This window comes from Bactrocera neohumeralis, unplaced genomic scaffold, assembly GCF_024586455.1.
Source record: "Bactrocera neohumeralis isolate Rockhampton unplaced genomic scaffold, APGP_CSIRO_Bneo_wtdbg2-racon-allhic-juicebox.fasta_v2 cluster09, whole genome shotgun sequence".
Taxonomy (NCBI): domain Eukaryota; kingdom Metazoa; phylum Arthropoda; class Insecta; order Diptera; family Tephritidae; genus Bactrocera; species Bactrocera neohumeralis.
The window spans coordinates 31,281,121-31,303,118 of NW_026089622.1; the positions used below are offsets into that span (position 1 = coordinate 31,281,121).

Below are 21,998 nucleotides of genomic sequence, written 5' to 3' on the forward strand. Positions count from 1 at the left end.
AGGAATAATAGGAGTTGAGCTATCAGTAGACAATGATGAACACTGATCTGGTTCTGGTTCCTTAGCACTATCATCAATTTTGTGTTTTTTTTCCAAGTATTTGAAAAGTGTGTTGTTGCTTGAACGCTTCGACATCACAAAACTATTAAAAAAAAAATTTAGTATGCCTACCAATACAACACAACTTCTTTCTAACAACATAACATTGCACTTAACTTACCTAATCAATGAAATAAACTAAAACTTTTTATTTATTCAAGCAAACTTAACAATATTATTAACCAAATTAACTATAACGAACTTGCCACTGTTAAACGCATTTCAAAAGTGACAAAATTGATTAAATATGTGATCATATGCGCGAAATAAGAACCGTTATTAACATTTACAAAGAAGGAAATGGCAAAACAAACTTGCATGCTTAGTCGTCTTTCAAACACGGCAACTTTTGTTGCGGCAATTCGTAGTTTGTGGGAGAGAGAGCGACGAGGAAAGGGGAAGGGCACCGAGTTGCTTGTGCTCGGGCAATTCGCTTTGTGTTCTCATTCTTCTTAGTATTTTAGTATTCTTGCTTCACAGCCTACAAAAACAAATACATGGGATGGAGTTGCTGTGTGTGAACGCGATGGGCACTTCCAAAAGAGGAATTGCCGAAAATGAGCAACAAAGTTGCCGTGTCTGAACTACGACTTACCAAAGTTACAAGCGAAGATGAAATAAAACAAAATATGCGTCCCCATTAGAGCGTTCAATTTGTCTAGTAACAAAAAACAAGCAAAAAAAGTACAGTACATTAAAATTTCATAAAAACAAAAACGATAAAGCAAGCGTGCCACAAAATATATGCGTACCTATCTATAAAGATTGTCGTAGTAAAGCATATATGTACATACATATGTAGATACAAATTATAATTGAGACTAACTTTTTACATGATTTCTATGCTTCTAAAAATATGTATATTATAAAAAAAAATTTAATCGCATTAATTTCGGAGGGGGGATTGATCCCTGCCATCCTCCCCCCCCCCCCCCCCCCCCTAGATACGGCCTGGCATATAGTACAAGACGGGTTCATGCCTACTTTCAAGGTAGTATACCATAATTGTTTTAGTGAAATTCTAATTTCTATTTGTATCACAATTAATTTAACCAGTTCTTAAACAGTTACAGATATAAGGACAAATTCATCACCTACTGGGGGCAATGCTACCAGTGCCAGATTCAGATCATAAATTTTTGCAAATTTATTTTATGGGCAATCAAGATGTGGAAGTTGAAACACGTTGTGGTCATAATCCAACCGTCAAGCGAATCATTGTCCAACAACTGCAAACATTTCTTCACGAGAATAATGACTTAGTGAAGATGTTCAAAATGGCACTGGATCGGATGCCATCAGACAGCCATAATATTGTAATAAGAGCCGACAAAACACCTGCTGGAGAGCATGCAAGGAGGTTTAATTCACCGACAATAGATGAAGTGGCTATTGTCGTTGTTGGAGAGAATTTGCAATCAAGAGATATTGTACTTCATCGCCGGAACAATGAATTGAAATGTGTATATGAAACGCATAGAGCTTATGATGCTTTACAATACCCATTAATTTTCTGGCAGGGAGAAGATGGGTACCATTTTAATATCAAAATGGTTAATCCAACAACAGGTAATTAGATTATACAAAACAAAATATTTTATATGTTCAATATATAAATGTATTTTTTTATCATATGTACTTCCAGGTGCTGATACACACAAAAAAGTCAGTGCCATGAATTATTATGCATACAGACTCATGATCCGTGAAGGTGAAGTAAATCACATTTTGATGTGTCAACGGCTCTTTCATCAGTATGCAGTGGACATGTACGTCAAAATTGAGACTGAAAGATTGACATACATCCGTCTTAACCAACAGCAGCTTCGATCTGAAGAGTACATTCATCTTCGCGATGCAATCAATGCTGACGGCAATGTAAATAATGTAGGAAGAATGACAATTTTACCGGCCACTTACATCGGAAGCCCGCGCCACATGCACGAGTACGCTCAAGATGCGATGTCTTATGTTCGAAAGTATGGCCGTCCAGACCTATTTATTACATTCACCTGTAACCCACAATGGATTGAAATAAAAAAAGAACTGCTACACAACCAAACACCACTTGATAGGCATGACATCACAGCCAGAGTTTACAAGCAAAAATTAAAATCTTTAATGAATTTCATTACAAAGCATCGTGTGTATGGCCAAGTACGTTGTTGGATGTACTCTGTTGAGTGGCAAAAGCGTGGTTTGCCACATGCTCATATATTAGTCTGGTTGGTTGACAAAATAAGGCCAGAAGAAATTGATTCCATTATTTCAGCCGAAATTCCTGATGAAACGGTTGACCCAAAATTGCATACGATAGTAACTAAACACATGATACATGGACCTTGCGGAGTTTTCAACAACAGCTCACCCTGTATGATCGACGGCAAGTGCTCCAAACGGTACCCGAGAAACTTGCTTGCTGAAACCATCTCGGGAATCGATGGTTACCCATTGTATCGTCGGCGATCAGTTGAGGACGGTGGACGATCTGTAGATGTCAAGATAAAAGGACAAGATTTTCATGTAGACAATCGTTGGATTGTGCCGTTCTCGCCCATATTGTCCAAAACTTTTGAAGCTCACATCAACGTGGAATTTTGTAACTCTGTGAAATCCATAAAGTACATATGTAAATATGTTAACAAAGGTAGCGACATGGCCATGTTCGCAGTAACAAACACAAATGATGAAGTGTCTCACTATCAGATGGGTCGCTATGTAAGCAGCAATGAGGCTATTTGGCGCATATTTTCGTTTGCAATTCATGAAAGACATCCCACTGTATTGCATTTGGCAGTTCATTTAGAAAATGGACAACGAGTGTATTTCAACCCAAACAACGCTGTGGATAGAGCGGCACGTCCACCTGTGACCACATTGACAGGTTTCTTCTCAATTTGTGCAACTGATCAATTCGCTCGCACTTTGCTGTATGCTGATATGCCGCGCTACTACACATGGAACGCATCATCAAAGTCTTTTCAGCGTCGTAAACAAGGAACACCACTTGAAGGATATGAAAATGTATTTGCCACAGATGCTATAGGCCGTATATATAAACAGTACATCCTAATAACGATGAATGTTATTATCTTAGATTGTTATTGGTGAATGTTCCTGGTCCGACATCTTTTCAACAATTGCGAACAGTTGATGGACATCTGTGTGCGACTTACCGTGAGGCGTGTCAATTATTACGGTTGCTTGAAAACGATTCGCATTGGGATGATACGCTCAAGGATTCCGTGATATCTTCATCGCCGCATCAAATTCGCACACTGTTTGCGATTATAATATCGACATGTTTCCCCTCAAATCCGAATGATTTGTGGATGAAATATAGGGATGACATGTCTGAGGATGTGTTGCATCGCGTGCGTTGTGAAACTTTGAATCCTACATTGGAAATTACGGCAGAGATTTACAATGACACATTGATCATAATAGAAGATATGTGTTTGTTGATGGCAAATAAAGTATTGTCGTGTTTGGGCCTGACAGCACCCAATCGTGCTATGCAAGATGCATTAAACCATGAGTTGCAAAGAGAACTCCAGTACGATACTCAAGCTATGACCGAAGCAGTTCGCACACAACTGTTCCGCAATTGAACGAAGAACAAAGGATTGCGTACGATCGTTTAACACAAGCTGTAAACAGTGGGTCTGGGGGGATTTACTTTCTTGATTCTCCTGGGGGTACTGGGAAAACGTTCCTAATTTCATTGCTATTAGCAAAGATCCGATCGCAAAATGAGGTAGCCCTAGCGTTGGCTTCATCTGGAATAGCAGCAACTTTATTAGAAGGCGGACGAACTGCACATTCAGCCTTAAAATTACCATTAAACATGCATATCAACGAAACGCCAGTTTGCAACATTGCCAAAAATAGCGCTATGGCGAAGACTCTCCAAGTATGCAAATTGATAATTTGGGACGAATGCACAATGGCCCACAAGAGGTCGCTGGAGGCACTAGATAGGACGTTAAAAGATTTACGTGATAACCAAAACATTTTTGGTGGAGCTATGATACTGTTGTCAGGTGATTTTCGTCAGACTCTTCCAGTAATTCCTCGATCGACTGTTGCTGACGAAATAAACGCATGTCTAAAATCATCAAATTTGTGGCGGCACGTAAAGACACTACAATTAACTACTAACATGCGAGTGTTTTTGCAACAAGATCAAACTGCGACTGTGTTTTCGAAGCAGTTGCTGGATATTGGCAATGGTAAGGTCGCAGTTGACAGCTCGACCGGATTAATGACTTTTCCCACAGATTTCTGTCACTTCACAGAATCGAAAAAGGAGCTTATTCAGCGTGTTTTTCCGGACATTAAACAACAATATAATAACCACGATTGGCTAAGTGAACGAGCAATATTGGCAGCAAAAAACAAAGATGTCGATGATCTCAATGCTACCATTCAGAATTTCCTTCCAGGAGAGTTGTTTACGTACAAATCAGTTGACACGGCCACAAACCAGGATGACGTAGTCAACTATCCTACAGAATTTTTAAATTCATTGGACTTGCCTGGACTACCACCATATAATTTGAAATTAAAAGTAGGGTCAGTTGTCATCATGCTGCGTAATATTAATCAACCTCGACTTTGCAATGGAACGAGATTGGTTGTGAAGAAACTCATGAATAACATCATCGAAGCTAAAATAATCAAAGGAAAATACAAAGGAGAGGATGTCTTAATCCCACGAATACCTATGATTCCAACGGATTTGCCATTTGATTTTAAGAGGTTGCAATTTCCCGTGCGTCTGGCGTTTGCGATGACCATAAATAAATCGCAAGGCCAATCGTTGCAAGTTTGCGGAATAAACTTAGAGTTTCCCTGTTTCGCACATGGACAATTATACGTTGCGTGTTCGCGTGTCGGAAAACCAACATCCTTATTTATTTACGCACCGCAAAAAAAAACTAAAAATATTGTCTACCAGAAAGCACTATATTAATTAACTGTATATGATCATAACTGTGTTGTATTTAATTTAAGCAAAGATTTGTTTATCATGTTCACAGTCCAGAAACGAGCACATCCAAGAAAATTTTAAATTTTTGTATATGAAGTGTATAAATATAAATAAATGACTTAATATGTATATAATATGTGCATTTGGATCCTTAATGTCAACGTGTATTAGTAACTCTTTATTTCCATCAACTTGGCTCCATCTACTTGGGAACCACTTGGCTCGCCAGGACATGATAATATGGTGGAAGTACTAGGCGACTCGGACAAATCTGATTCGATCAGAACATTATCAATGTTGAGCTGCTGGCTGTCTTCAATAACATCAATATCTACCAGAACATTCTTGATGTTGGGCTTTTGGCTGTCTTCAATAACTTGAATGTCCTGTATGTCTTCGGCCGATAAATTTAATTCACAGAATGTCTCCTCAGATGATGAAGATGGCATTGTAGAAACGTGTTTTGGTTTAGATAGCAGCTTTTGCTTTAATATATTTTTTGTACTTTTGCCCTGTTCACGCGTATTATTCGTTCTACATTCTTACCACACTTGGTACAAAATCTGAAGGTAACAGCGATTATGTTGTAGCATTCGTCGCATCTTAATAATAATTTAATACAATCTGGACAGTTATTATTTTTTTCTGCCGTTCCATCCACTTTTTACAAAACGGACAATGCATTTTAAGGAGTTGAGGGATATATAGCTTCACTATAACTATATTATAGTTGTTTGAATTCTTTATTTTCTCGATGACAGATGTAGTTCTTCTTCTTTTCCTAACCATGGCCATCGTCAAAAAAAAAAAAAACGACAGATGTAGTTTGATAGTTATAGTGTAAATATTTGTCAGTATTCACTCAAAAAAAATTGTCTATGGTAAAATGTCACTTGAAATGTTAACGTCTCTTTGCTGTGCATCTATACTATAATTCTTTAATATTCCTAAAAATCTAAAAGCAGCAAATTTCAATAAAATTAAAAAAGTATTGTGTCGTGTGTTTGTGACTTACTAAATATGCCTCCAATAATTAGGCGGTGCGAAGTTCGCCGGGTCAGCTAGTTTTGCAAATAAATAGAAACAGTAATACTAACACGAAATAACATTTTTTAGCAATTTCAACTGAACATTTACCTAAAAACCTTAATTCAAATGCCTTATTCAAATCAGTTTACCCTGAGGAAAATTTAATTCGTTTGAGAAATATTTTAATACACAATATATAAAAAATGGTTCATAATAACACAAATCAAAATACACGCTAAACGCTCAAAACAGGTTGTTAAATTCATTTCACAAAGTGACAGTTTAATAATATACTGAAATTTTTCAGAAAAAAAATTGAAATATTTTTTTTTGATCAGTCAGTGATATCTGTGTCAAATTTCACATCAAAAACTTTCAAATTTGACCTTGAATAAATTTGACAGAAGTGATTTTTTTGAAAAATTTCAGAGAAACTTTTTGTAGAACGTTCAATTTCCTACAAAAATAATTCGGTGCCACAGCACACAATTGGTTTCGCAAAGAAAAAATTAATTGCAAAAAATACGAAAACCCCATGTTATTTAAATGGGAAATAAATCGTCGTTGCGGCACGGGTTATTATCAATATTAAGAGCTCATATGGGTTTCATAATTTTTTTTAAGGCATTTACTAAAAATTTTGAGAGCGCTGCAGACTCATAAATAAATTTGGGAAATAACGGACACCCTAATGTTCAGGCATCCACCTCGAGGTTCCCGCATCTGACATAGAAACATTTCATGAAGGTTATGAAGAATGGGCGTCTTTCGGGGACATGTTTACAGCCGTTTACATCAACCATCCGCAACTATCTAAAGCACAAAAATTGTATCACCTCAGATACAAAACCAAAGGTCAATCAGACTTAATAGTAACACAATTCGCTCTTAATGACGATAATTTCAATTTGGCGTGGGAAGCTTTAAAAGCAAGATACGAAAATTAAAGAATACTGGTCGATAAACAAATAACGACACTAATGAACTTGCCAAAAATTAAGAAAGAAACAAATTCATGAAACTAGAATCCACAGTTTCAAATTGTTTGTTGGTCCTATCGACACTAAATATCACCACAGACAGCTGGGACCCAATTCTGGTAAATATATGCATTGCCGCATTACCAGAAAAATCGTTACTTTTATGGGAGCAATCGCTCTCATCACGAAAAAATTGCTCAACGTGGCAGATTGAAAAGATTTTCTCACCACCCAATAAGAAATTGCGGAAAGGTTAGAAGAAAAAATAATTAAAACTAAGAACAAACACGTCCAAAATGGGAGCTTAAATAGACCCCAAGTTAGTAACAAAAACAATTCAAACAAAAACTTTTACAAAACGCAATCATTTGCGCACTATGTAAAAGAAGGCACGAAGGTTAACGAACGAAATAATTTTGTCAGATCAAAAAGACTTTGCACAAATTGCCTGTAACATGCGCACATATATAACAAGTAAGGAAGGGCTAAGTTCGGATGTCACCGAACATGTTATACTCTCGCACGATAAGTGATAATCGAGATTTCATTATCCGTCATTTACATATTTTTCAAATACCGTATTTTCGTAAAGTTTTATTCCGCTATCATCATTGGTTCCTAAGGTATATATTATACAGAGAAGGCATCAGATGGAATTCAAAATATTTTGTACGTGTCATCAGGGTGTTAAGAAAATATTACATACCGAATTTCATTGAAATCGGTCTAGTAGTTCCCGAGATATGGGTTTTGGTCCATAAGTGGGCGACGCCACGCCCATTTTCAATTTAAAAAAAAAGCCTGTGTGTAGCTTCCTTCTGCCATTTCTTCCGTAAAATTTAGTGTTTCTGACGTTTTTTGTTAGTCGGTTAACGCACTTTTAGTGATTTTCAACATAACCTTTGTATGGGAGGTGGGCGAGGTTATTATCGATTTCTTCCATTTTTGAACTGTATATGGAAATGCCTGAAGGAAACGACTCTATAGAATTTGGTTGACATAGCTATAGTAGTTTCCGAGATATGTACAAAAAACTTAGTAGGGGGCGGGACCGCGCCCACTTTTCCAAAAAAATTACGTCCAAACAAGCCCCTCCCTAATGCGATCCTTTGTGCCAAATTTCACTTTAATATCTTTATTTATGGCTTAGTTATGACACTTTATAGGGTTTCGGTTTCCGCCATTTTGTGGGCGTGGCAGTGGACCGATTTTGCCCATCTTCGAACTTAACCTTCTTATGGAGCCAAGAAATACGTGTACCAAGTTTCATCATGATATCTCAATATTTACTCAAGACGGACGGACGGACGGACAGACAGACATCCGGATTTCAACTCTACTCGTCACCCTGATCACTTTGGTATATATAACCCTATATCTGACTCTTTTAGTTTTAGGACTTACAAACAACCGTTATGTGAACAAAACTATAATACTCTCCTTAGCAACTTTGTTGCGAGAGTATAAAAATTGCAAAAGCATATTCAATTGCATCTATTGTCACAAAGACATCATTCAATGCTTCATTAAAGCACACATATATCCCATCTCATCCCAAAGAAGCGCTTATACAAAAAGAATCACGGGTTCAACTTCAAAAGCAAATAAAGAAAACCAAAATAATTAAAATTGCCAAGAAACGCCATGCTGCACAAAAGCACAAAAATTTCGATTGCTACACAGAGAAACTCAAAGTAGATCAATTTCAGAACCAATTACCACCATAACTACTCAAATTGAGAAAACCTCGAACGAATGCCTCAATTCACAATAGAAGCAATTTCGAGAGATAAGAAAACCCCCTCCCCTATCAAATAAACCTATAAAGAATCAGTATTGTGAAGCCTCTTCTAGAGCCACAACTACTCGATCAAATATTGGTCGGTACGTCGTACGACTACCACTAGAGCCACAATTTTCCAATACCCCACATATTCCAGCTAACAATATTAAAAACTCAAACACATACAACTTTTCGGCCTAGCAGAATGGCTTTCGCCAATAGAGCGGTAGCGGGCTACTAAACGCCAAATTAGTGCATACGTACTGAAACATAAAATATAACATACAGTTGTATCAAAAAGTCGAAAAATCGACATTTTCATTAATTTTCAAAAATAAATAATATCTCAAAAGGAAGTTAAGGGATCACCTTACTCCCAATGCGATAAAGTGTGGCACCAACTCTTACAAAAAGCAAGGGTCGCTCTTATCGCACCTATCCAAGCGCTCCTAATTTGGGTGAGTTAGGGAAATCAGCTCTACAAAGCATCAACTTAATTATGAAGAATTTTCTACTCAATGAATCGAAGCCGTTCTCCATTCACGACCATTCTCTCCAAGATCCCTCTAGAAAAGGCAAATAATAAACAACTGGTATACCATACTGATGAAATAAGAAATTTAAAGGACCGCTAATGAAATGAATAAAAGCAAACAACACATACACATGTTTACTATAATAATAAGTCGGATAAACCCGCAAAATATAGGTCCTAGTCATACGCACCTAAAAGTAAATAAATAACAAATACTATGTTTAAAACCAAAGGCATTTTCATGATTTACAGCATGTATTCTGCGCCCTCGACAACTCTACTAGCAGTGCGCCGAAATACATGCAATATTAGGCAAAATATTTGCTCTGGGGGCCCAGGATGTTTAAATGAGTTAAGCATCCACCCACTCCACCCGGAAAAACTGGCGCACCCTAATAAGAAAGCTTAGTTCACCACAGTTGAGAACACCACATACACCAACAAACTCATCAAAAAGGATGGAAAATGGGAAACATTCAACATTCATTTTATCACTTTTCGTTCTGCGACTCATCCCGCGCGTTTGTAACAACATCGTTTGGACAGCTGATTCTGTTGTTACACCGCTTCGCACATCTGTTTATTGGCATGTGTATGTTTTTATTATACTCGATCTGCTGGAGGAGAATCGGGATTTTGGCAAAATTTAAAATGATATACTGATGCATTTTTTCTTTGAACATTCGCCATACACACATTCGCGGGCACACTGCGCCCCTCGTCATCACCCGGTCCGCTTTGCTACCGCATCGATACTTTAATTGGATCGCCGTTAATCTTGTCATCGATTTTATATACATACGAGTGGAGTTATTTTTTCCTTCTGATTATTCCCTGTGAACCACGAATAATTTCGTTTGAAAATTAAATGTGTCTTAAACTTGATTCTCATGTGCATTTTTTTGTTTATCAGAGGTACTTAGTGCGACAGTAGGTGAATTATTAAAACAAACCATGCTGTTCATATTGTAATCTGCCAAATATATCAGTAAATCAAATCTTTTTTCTTCTTCTTAATTGGCGCAGACACCGCTTACGCGATTATAGCCGAGTTAACAACAGCGCGCCAGTCGTTTCTTCTTTTCAATTGGATATTCCAAGCGAAGCCAGGTCCTTCTCCACTTGGTCCTTCCAACGGGGTGGAGGTCTTCCTTTTCCTCTGCTTCCCCTGGCGGGTACTGCATCGAATACTTTCAGAGCTGGAGTGTTTTCGTCCGTTCGGACAACATGACCTAGCCAGCGTAGCCGCTGTCTTGCCCTCGTCACTGCCAGACCCATACGCCAGCAGCTGTACAGCTCGAATCATTTTCTCCAGAAGCAGATTGAGGAAGTCGCACGATAGGGAGTCGCCTTGCCTGAAACCTCGTTTGGTATCGAACGGCTCGGAGAGGTCCTTTCCGATCCTGACGGAGCTTTTCGTGTTGCTCAACGTCAGTTTATACAGCCGTATTAGTTTTGCGGGGATACCAAATTCAGACATCGCGGCATAGAAACAGCTCTTTTCGTGCTGTCGAAAGCAGCTTTGAAAACGACGAAGAGGTGGTGTGTGTCGATTCTTCTTTCACGGGTCTCTTCCAAGATTTGGCGAACGGTGAATATCTGGTCGGTTGTAAATTTGCAAGGCCTAAAGCCACACTGATAAGGTCCAATCAGTTTATTGACGGTGGGCTTTAATTTTCACACAATATATCCCACGGTAGTTGGCGCAGATTGTGGGGTCTCCCTTTTTGTGGATTGGGCATAGCACACTTAAATTCCAATCGTTGGGCATGTTTTCGTCCGACCATATTTTGCAAAGACGCTGATGCATGCTCCTTATCAGTTCTTCGCCGCCATATTTGAGTAGCCTTCTCCTGGCGTTGTGCGTTCACTGCCATTCAGCAGGCTGGAGAAGTGTTCCCTCCATAATTTAAGTATGCTCTGGGCATCGGTCACTAGTTCACCTTTGGGGGTTCTACAAGAGTATGCTCCGGTCTTGAAACCTTCTGTAAGCCGCCGCATTTTTTCGTAGAATTTTCGAGCATTACCCCTGTCGGCCAGCTTATCAAGCTCTTCGTACTCACGCATTTCAGCCTCTTTCTTTTTCTGTCTGCAAATGCGTCTCGCTTCCCTCTGCAACTCTCGGTATCTATCACATCCCGCACGTGTTGTGGTCGATCGTAACGTTGCGAGGTAGGCAGTCTGTTTTCTCTCCGCTGCGACACGGCACTCCTCGTCGTACCAGCTGTTCTCTTGCACTTTCCGAAAACCAATGGTTTCGGTTGCAGCTGTACGTAAGGAGTTTGAAATGCCGTCCCACAGTTCCCTTATAACGAGTTGTTGAGGAGTGCTCTCAGAGAGCAGGAGTGCAAGCCGAGTAGCAAATCGTTCGGCTGTCTGTTGTGATTGCAACTTCTCGACATCGAACCTTCCTTGAGTTTGTTCACGTGCGTTTTTTGCTGCACAGAGGCGGGTGCGAATCCTGGCTGCAACAGGATAGTGGTCCGAGTCGATGTTAGGACCTCGGAGCGTACGCCCGTCTAGAACACAGGAGACGTGTCTTCTGTCTATCACAACATGATCGATCTGGTTGGTGGCTTTTCGATCCGGACACAGCCAGGAAGCTTGATGTATCTGAGCCGCAGGCCTCAGTAGTAGCGCTTTAACTTAGTTAATTTATTATTTATAATTAGTTCTCTTGTAAGTAAATAAAAATAAAAATAAATACATACTGTGCTGTCCAGAATTTATAATCAATATTATCCAGAATTCGCTTCACGCAACACAAAACACCAGTTGCATTTTCGAGAAAAATGGACAATATCGAGAATAAGGACGTGCATACTGAACGAAGTCTAGGTTCCGACTACTTGTGCGGATATATATAGCGGGCTGAAGGTCAATCATTTAATCGGCTTATTGTAGTACGGTTACTTAGGTACTAAAAAATCAATTTTGAGTAACGTCGCTGTAGTTTGTAAATTCACTTCTGTCCGGTTTTTAAAGGAAAATGCTCCTATGCGGTTGGTGATATGTTAATTATTTCAGACATTTTTCGCTGTTTTGGTTCCGAGTGCAGCGTACTTTTGAAGGAGCATTCTGCATTATCAACTTGATTGAATAATACCTCTTTATGTACTCTCTCATCGTGACAGCGAAGATTCGACGTGTTACGTGATGGTTTTAAATTTTTGCAGCAGAGTTGCATGTGGCAGAAGCATCTGAATTTTTTATAAAGAAGCTCCAGACCTTGATTTTTAATTTTGGAGGCAGCATTTTGATAATGTGAAATATTAGAGTGGGCGACAAAAGTCTACGCACGATGACCATTTTGGCTATCTGACATGTCCAAAAGCGTTCTGAAAAAAATAATGATGCAAATTTGTTTTAAATCTGTTTTTATCATTACGTAGCAAAAATTATTTTATTCCATTAAAAACTTAACGAATGATTCACATAAAACGAAAAAAAAATCAATGACAAAAGTCTACATACGGCGCGCATTCTACGCTTCTTTTTTGTTGTGTGTTACGGCACAATAACGGCAGAGTATCGCTAGTTACATTTTGCTGTTTTGTTTGGTAATAGACATACTTGGATATCATTTATTTGTATTTTGGTTGTTTCTAGAAGTTCGTGGTTGCGACAATGGCTTCCCGTAAAGAAATATCAATTGATTTTCAAAACTTAGTAATAAAGTATAGAAATGAAAAGAAATCGTTTGGTGAAATATAAAGTTTATTAAATTTAACAAAATCAACAGTTCAAACAATATTCAATAACTACAAAAATATGAATAGTCTTGAAAATAAACCGCGCAGGGGTCGTCCAAAGAAGCTGAGTCGCAGAGATGTGTCGTTCATTTTGAAAGAAGTGGGTCAAAATCCGAAAGTGACAGCCACTTAGGTGGCTGCTGAGGTAGCAACTAGGTCGAATACAAGTGTGCATCCACGAACAGTTCAAAGGATCTTGACTAATAATGGGTTTCATAGCAGAACTCCGCGTAAAAACCGTATATAAGTGAAAAAAATCGCAAACTTCGTTTGTAATTCGCGCAAAAGTATTTAGACAAGGGAATCGATTTCTAGAAACAAGTATTATTTACAGATAAGTCAATATACAATTTATTTGGAAGTGACGGTAGAGCCAAAATTTGGAGAAAACCAAAGACCGTAATGAACTCGAAACACCTAGTTTCTACGGTGAAGCATGGCGGTGGGAGTGTAATGGTTTGGGGCGCTGTCGCTGCATCTGGAGTTAGAAATTTGGTGTTTGTGGCGGGTAACATGGATCGCTTTCTATTTAAATCTATTTTGGAACAAAACTTAAAAGCATCGGTTGATAAACTATGTCTTGGTGAGAGTTGGATTTTCCAACAGGATAGCGATCCAAAACATACCGCCCACATCGTGAAGGACTGGCTGCTTTACTACCCTCCACGACAACTGAATTCACCTCCTCAAAGCAAAGACATAAATATAATTGAACACCTTTGGGAGCTTTTGGAGCGGAAGATAGAGAAACATGACATTACTAGTGCCCTAGTACTAAAAGAGAAGCTGCAACAGGAATGGCAACAAATAACGGCCCTTGAAATCGAAAATTTAGTCGCTTCAATGCCCGACGTTTGCAAGCAGTTATAGATGCTAATGGAGGGTCAACAAAATATTAAACGACGATTTATTTTAACTTTTAGTGCCTTACCAAAGTATTTCCTTTTGATTTTCAAATCGTACGTAGATTTTTGTAGTTGCATTTTTTTCGTTCTAAGTTTAATAACTTGTTAAGTTTTTATTAATGCAAGTTAATTTTTGTAATGTATTAATAAAATCACATTTAAAACAAAATTGCATCTTTACTTTTTTCATATTGCTTCTGGACATGTCAGATAGCCGAAATGGTCGCCGTACGTAGACTTTTGTCGTATGTACATATGTAAACGTCTAACGTAATTATTTACATATAGTATTATATATTCACGAAACCTGTAATAAAGTTGTGTCTCGAAACAGAACTTACATGAAACGCTCACAAACTACTTCTAAAACCCGTTGCAAGAAATATACTGTCACACAAAATGTATTTTCGATTTTTTGTAAAACTTAATTCGCATTAATTCATGATTGCACATTCCACCAACAAATTCTCCGTATTTTACAACAAAACACATGACAGTTTGCTAAAGCGTTTCAAAGCAGAGGTTTTCGCATTTGATAATTCGGGTGGTGGAGCAGGGTGTGGCTCGTTCCGTAGTTGTGGTTGGCCGTGGGGAAATGGACGGCGCAAATGATTTCACACAACACAATCAATAAAAAAAACAAAATGTTTCTTATAACACATATAATTTTATTATAAAAATTTGGAATCACACTTACCACGTCTGGATCGGATGAGATTTCGCAAAAGAAGAACAAACGCAACTTTTTACCAATCAATATTGGTTGTTTTCGAATTAAAACTTCAAAGAAGCGATTGCTCTCCAGACACAGTCGTGGGAGTGAAAACGGGCGGGGGCGGTGTCAATAAAATGCAGTTAACAATTAATTACTTAAAACTGTCGTGTGACTAGCTCCTGTACTTCCTCTGATATGCGGTGCTTTGTTTCGGCCGGCGACCGCCTCTCCCACATCTTCTTTGCAGATGGGGATGGCCGACGACACGAATCGAGTCTGATTCGGTCCGGGAAATGCCGTTGAGATGAATTGAGTCTCAGTCGGTCATTGCCATGCCGCCAGTCTGCAAAGAAATCACCACATTTCGAAGTCGGCGAGATGACTCGAGTCTAACTCGATCCTATGTAGATGGTAAATGTGAGAGGCGTTGGCAGTCAGTGCACTTTATTGTGTCGATATTTTACGACGCCGGATATTATATATCCCAGCGTCGTATTTTCGGCGATGAGTTGTCCCACTTCAGCTGGTTGTAACCCTGGGAGTATGAGTCGGGAGTAGACTTCCGCTCCCAAAATTACCTCGACTAGAAATGGTTGTCCGCTAGTATTAGGTTCTGGAAGTGTTGAACTGTGTGGTCTTCCAGAAACCTTACCGGCGTCGATGGTAATGGATGACGTTGCATTTGGAGCAATTACGGAGATTTCTGATTGTCCACCATGGTTGTCCCGAAACATAAGATCGCATACTCGGCTGTCTCCACGTGCTTGTGTGCGGAGTCACAATGCATCATGGTACGGACTGTTATTAACCTGCTTGCAGTTTGTACCTTTATTAAGGCGTTCGGTAACTGCGATATTCTTTGTTGCTAAGGTAGTGTTGCTATGCCTTGATTATACGGTGTACATCTGTTTGACGGAGTGTCTCGTCCACACCTTCGCTTCGGATAGGGTGGCCGGCGGGACGAATGGAGTTCCACTCGGTCCGGGCAATGGCGCTGAGACGAATCGAATCTCAGTCGATCGTTGCCATGCCGCTAATCCGAATAGAAGTTACCAGCACGCCGAAGTCGGCGAGACGAATTGAGTCTAACTCAATGATATCCTCGTCTAGTTCTTCGGCGTCTGAACTGATGCCATGAAACATTGTATGGTGTGGGCTGCTGCAACGTTTACAGCGTATTACGCTGTCGCATTCATCTTTTGAGTGGTTCCAGGCGAGGCAGTTGCTACAAAGCGACGAATCAATGTTGTCCTCAGCCTAATTTCTGGGGACATCTGACGAAACGTTGGGCAACAGCGAAGAAGATGACTGTCTATGCACAGTTGACAAATTATGGTCGTCATTTTGAATAATTTCCTAAATGAAAAAGAAGATTATTAAGGGTTGAATGATAATATATAAAATAAAATGGAATAAAATTAACATTGGTAGGTTTTTGATAGGCCTACAAATTAGGCGCGTTGAGTTTGGATGTCCACAACCTGACCTTGTTAGTTCAACCCTGGATATATTTTGATGATCCTGCCTAATCTCACTTCATTTCGAGGTAAACTTTCATCACGAACTACCACTAGGTCGTTGACTTGGACGTACTGTTGGAAGTTTTTCCATTTCTTTCGTTTCTGAAGTTCCTTTAAGTATTCGATCTTCCATCTCTGACAAAAGTGCGGACTAAGGGCCTTTAATTTTTGCCATTAGTTTACTAATAATAGCGGGTTCTCAGTGATTTCTGCTTCTACCATTGCTAGCAGGGGAGCACCGAGCAGGAAGTGGCCTGGTGTTAACGCAGTCAAATCATTGATGTCATCCGTCATAGAACTGATGAGCCGTGGGTTTAGAAAGGCTTCTATTCGAGTTAACAGCGTAGAAAGTTTTTTGAATGTGTACTTCGTAGATCCTGACAGTTTTTTAAATGATTTTTAAAACTTTTCACTCCTGCCTCCCACAAGCCTCCCATATGAGGAGCACCTGCAGGAATGAAATGCCATTTTAGGTGGGGGAAATTACTGGAGTTGGCTATCGCGTCAGTACATGTCTTAAATAAGGCTTTGAAATCTTTCTCAATTTTTTTTCTATGCTCCAACGAAGTTAGTGCCCTTGTCCGAATAAATGTGCTTCGGGCAGCTCCGACGTGATACGAATCTTGTGAGAGCACTAATGAATGCGGCCGCAAATAAATTACTTGTGGATAGCCCTTGTTTAAAAGCAAACAAAAACGCATACATATCCCTTTGTTATCAGGCAAGCTCGGCCTGTAAAGTGTTTGATGTCGAATGGACCAGTGAAATCTACTCCGGTTGACTCAAAGGGCCTTGTGAGATTTGTTCGTGGCGCGGGAAGTGATGCCATGAGTTGTGTTTGCGTTTTTATATAAAACGCAGATCTTAAAATTATATATCACTGTGCGAATTAAGTTCTTTTCCTTGAGGATCCAAAATTGCATTCGTAGAAGACGCAAGACTAGTTGATTGCCTCCGTGAAGACAAGTAATATGAATAAATTTTACCTACAATTTCAAGAATTGACACTTGTATGGTAGTATAATTGGGTGCTGCTGATCGAAACTGAGGGCGGAAGCGTTGGTTAAGCGTCCTCCTACTCTTCTGACTCCGTTATCATCAACAAAGGTATTTAATGATAGAATGGAAGATTTGTTATTGATGATTTTTAGTTAAATGAATAAGTCTGTATTTGACAAATTTAACTCCATCAGAAGTGAGCGTTGCAGGCGGTGTAGGGGTTTTGTAATCTGGATGAATTCTGTTGTAGAATCTGAAGACTCGAGAGATTACGCGGAGTTGACAGGCCTCCAGTTTTAAATTTGAGTATGCTCGCAAATTTTTGATATTCGATTCGCAACGAATGTCGATCAAGTCGGACAAGATACGTCGGCTTCCGTAGCCATGCGAGAGCGATGGTGGAGTAAGTCCATAAATATATTCCCTAACATATGCTGTCCAGTTTGGGTTGAAGATATTCAAAGATTTTAGCTAACAAAAGAGCACCAGATAGCTCTAATCTGGGTATTGAGATAGTTTTAACAGGAGCAACCTTTGTTTTTGCATCTGCACGCGAAAATAGATCGCTGCGCCGTATGCCTTTTCTGAGTCATTTCTGCGTCCATGGAACTGTACTTGACAGTTCGGTGTATAACATACCCATCGCGGGATCCTGATAGTGTTTATATGTGGGTAGTTGTGGGTGTGGGGTTGTTGTGTAGTAGTAGGTAAAAATGTCTTCCACTGCTTGAGAGGTTTGGGGGTCAAAGTTTCGTCCCAAACGGTTTTTTTCCAACCAAACGTCCTGCATAAAAATTTTAGCAACGATGATTACTGGACTTAACCATCCTGCTGGGTGAAACAGTTTGGCTATCTTAGACAAAACTTCTCTTTTAGTGAAAGAGCCTTTGCTGTTCAGAGGCTTAGTGGGAAAGTAAAAGTTTTCCGATCTCACATTCCATCGAATTCCTAATGTTATGGCTTCGCTACTGCTGTCGAATTCCAGAAAATATTTGCTCAAAAGATGATCGTTAGGTATGCCATTCAGTTTTTTCTTGCTGTTTGATGACCACTTTCTAATTGGGAAGCCGGCTGAGGCGTACGAAAGTGACTCTATTTAATTTAAACTCAATGACGTCCCCGTCCAAAGAATCTCTAAAGAGGATTATTTGATAGGATGTATGCTAGGAGTTGACCAAATTTTGACGATACATTTTTTCAATATCAGCATTGAACACAAATCTAATAAGTCGCCATTTGGTGATCATCAGCTTGGAATGCTGGACCGGTGCACAAAATGTCATTTAAACTTACACCATTGGATATGGGACATGAAGCATTGAAAACGACTCTAAGTTTAGAGGGATTACTTTCACACATTTGTACACATTTTCTGCCATTTTGCGTGGAATTCGTTGCATATGACCTAAATCTATCTACTCAAGACTTTTCTGTATTCTTCCTTAACGAGAGGTTGTTTCTTGAGAGATGTCTCACTTCTCAAGTATTGTTTCAATGCAACATGACGGGATGCTCCAAAATTAGTCTCTGTTGGAAAAACTTTGAATGGCAGTGAAAGAATGCAACGCCTTTCTCTGTTTCTAATGGTTGTTTCTGAATATAACTTGTCACAATATTGTTCTTCTTAGCTGAGAAATAGTTTTTTAGGTATTTCTTCCAGCTCCCAGAATTTGGACAGCTGACTATCTAAGGATGCCTCGCTTAAATATGTAACGTAAATCGTTTAATTCTTCGTTTCTTCGGAGGGAACGGAACCTGATAAAATCCAACCGAACACTGTACGTTGTGCAATGAGGGAACCGAAGATTTTCTATTTCAGCCCATTTAATATGATTTTCGGGTAGAGATCCGCTCCGATCAACAAGCCAACCTTTTGGCTCGTATAGAAAGGGTATTGTGTAACTTTTTGACAATTGAAGGATTAATTGATCTGGATGAAAGCAGTTCGGTCAATTTTGGCAGTACCAAAACTTCCCCTTCTAGTTTTAAACTTTTGTTACGGGACAAGCCAATTGTGATCGAGCATACCGATTGAACTCGTCCTGACACAATGTTACTCAATCCTGAAACTTGCGCGCTGACCTTTCTGCTTGTCAGATTTAAGCGTTTTTACAGACGGTTGGTTACGAAGGTTCCTTCGGATCCGAAATCGATCAGGGCTCTGACAGTGAAGGTTGTGACATATGGTCACCATGGCATGCTTCGACTGGTAGGCACATTTGACACATTGGCGTTAATTGAGGCCACATGAGATTTAGTGGAAATCTCAGTAGTGTCTGGAGTGATGTCTCTGTTTATATCTAGAACAATTAAATATACTTTTACAATTTTTGACTTCATGTGAGTCCGATAAACAGTTTACGCAGACGTGGAGTTTTCTGACAGCATTTAGGCTGCATCGCAATGAATCTTTGACTAGTTTTCAAAATGTGCGATTGAGATAAAGGCGGTTCCTCCGGAGCGAGACCTTGTCATTGCACTACGATAATGGGAATTGATGGGTTTCGATCCAATCCTTGATTGCAAAGTTGCTATCCGGCCTTCACCATCAGCCGACTTAATCTTAGGCATTTTAACCCGTTTGGTTGGAAACTTCTGTAACTCAGTCCATTTTGGGATCTCTGAATTCGAATCCAAAAATTGTTCCCAAAGCGACAGTGTATAGTTAGGCAGTCGGATAGAACACAAATACGTAAATATGGCATCCGCGCTCAATATATTGGTGTATTTGTAAAGCTGAAATGCAGTTATTTATCTCCCGCTGTGAATAAATTTAATTGGGTGTTGATAAGCACTCGCTTGTTTTCATATCTGCACAACAAATTTTTCCGAGCCAATGCGAATCCCTCATTCGTCAGAGGCGCTTTCGTCTCACCTAGGGTTTTTTGATTCAGGTGGAATTACTTTTCCACTGATAGCGATAGCCTGGAGTTATTCCCATAAATGGCTGCAAATAGATCCCTAAATGAGAGCCATTGTAAAACATCGTCATGGAATATTTCTGTATCATATGGCGGTAAGTTGATGGAATACGTCACGGGCTCTGCAGTTTGTTGCAACCGTTCAGGTTGAATCACTGTAGAATTTGTAGTTGGGCTTTGGTTGAATGCCGTGAGGTTGTGCATGTGTTCGCCCATCAAGGCCGCGCAACACACATAAGCGTGGTAACAGCTTGACTATTTAAGTTAAATGTTGTCAATTAAGTTTGTGTCGGAAGAATCCACCTTTGGCAAACACAACTTGTATTCTGACTTTACCTCTGCTCACAGAGATTTCAGTTCAGCTTCTTGACTATTTAAGCCTATTCGAGAGAGTAGGCACTTTGGTTGTTTACTGTTGGATCAAAAGACTCCTCAAACTCCAGTAGATCGTCTGCAGCTCTGGTAAAGGCTCTGATGGATTCCATTGTATTTGAAAATTGAACCGGAACTGCAAAAATGTTGCACAAAATCGGATCTAAAACTTTAAAATTAAAATTTAAAATATATGTGCAGATATGTTGTAAATAGTTTAAAAGTTATAGAACCAATTACGGACAAACTATAAATTGAGTTGCTGATAGGTAGTGCCTTGTTTCGTTGTGAAACGTAAATTTTCGAAAGAGCAAAAAAAATTAATAAATTTAATAAAGCCTTTTCTTCGTTTAAATTTATTTGGAATACGGCTTGCTGGGTAATCGTCCCAATGCACTTGCACGCTTAGTCTTCGAGTACGTACACAAACAAAAATTGATTTGTTCTAGTTACTGAATTTAAATAAAACTACAAATAAAAATTTACAAGCACTTATTTGATCTATATCAACTACTTCACTTTCACTTTGGTTTCGAACTATGTCAAATTCACCACTGTTCTGTTTGTTGCTGTCCTTCTGGGATAGCTGCTGCGCTGTTTTGTCTTTTCTGCTTTGCCTTTGTTGGTGTTGCTCACTTCACTTGTTTTTATACTCTCGCAACAAAGTTGCTAAGGAGAGTATTATAGTTTTGTTCACATAACGGTTGTTTGTAAGTCCTAAAACTAAAAAAGTCAGATATAGGGTTATATATACCAAAGTGATCAGGGTGACGAGTAGAGTTGAAATCCGGATGTCTGTTTGTCCGTCCGTCCGTCTGTCCGTCCGTCCGTTCGTGCAAGCTGTAACTTGAGTAAAAATTTAGATATCATGATGAAACTTGGTACACGTATTTCTTAGCTCCATAAGAAGGTTAAGTTCGAAGATGGGCAAAATCGGCCCACTGCCACGCCCACAAAATGGCGGAAACCGAAAATTTATAAAGTGTCATAACTAAGCCATAAATAAAGATATTAAAGTAAATTTGGCACAAAGGATCGCATTAGGGAGGGGCATATTTGGACGTAATTTTTTTGGAAAAGTGGGCGTGGTCCCGCCCCCTACTAAGTTTCTTATACATATCTCGGAAACTACTATAGCTATGTCAACTAAATTCTATAGAGTCGTTTCCTTCAGGCATTTCCATATACAGTTCAAAAATGGAAGAAATCGGATAATAACCTCGCCCACCTCCCATACAAAGGTTATGTTGAAAATCACTAAAAGTGCGTTAACCGACTAACAAAAAACGTCAGAAACACTAAATTTTACGGAAGAAATGGCAGAAGGAAGCTACACCCAGGCTTTTTTTTGAAATTGAAAATGGGCGTGGCGTCGCCCACTTATGGACCAAAAAC

General features: G+C 39.2%; 2 protein-coding genes across 2 annotated transcripts; both read left to right on the forward strand.

The window, feature by feature from the left end:
- The first annotated feature begins 1,384 nt into the window (after positions 1–1,384).
- LOC126764055 (uncharacterized) lies at positions 1,385–3,557 on the forward strand. Its single transcript, XM_050481811.1, has 2 exons — positions 1,385–1,668; positions 1,745–3,557. Exons 1-2 carry the CDS (start codon positions 1,392–1,394, stop codon positions 3,208–3,210), a joined length of 1,743 nt encoding a protein of 580 aa, XP_050337768.1. The 5' UTR covers positions 1,385–1,391; the 3' UTR covers positions 3,211–3,557.
- A 389-nt stretch (positions 3,558–3,946) lies between these two features.
- On the forward strand, positions 3,947–5,228 carry LOC126764088 (ATP-dependent DNA helicase PIF1-like). The gene has a single exon (XM_050481873.1). The coding sequence runs from the start codon at positions 3,947–3,949 to the stop codon at positions 5,072–5,074; it is 1,128 nt and encodes a 375-aa protein (XP_050337830.1). The 3' UTR covers positions 5,075–5,228.
- The last annotated feature ends 16,770 nt before the right edge of the window (positions 5,229–21,998 follow it).

Coding starts and splice junctions, on each gene's coding strand:
- LOC126764055 (XM_050481811.1), top strand. CDS start 1,392: ATGCCATCAGACAGCCATAATATTGTAATAAGAGCCGACAAAACACCT. Junction 1,669..1,744: donor AATGGTTAATCCAACAACAG/GTAATTAGATTA, acceptor ATGTACTTCCAG/GTGCTGATACACACAAAAAA.
- LOC126764088 (XM_050481873.1), top strand. CDS start 3,947: ATGCATATCAACGAAACGCCAGTTTGCAACATTGCCAAAAATAGCGCT.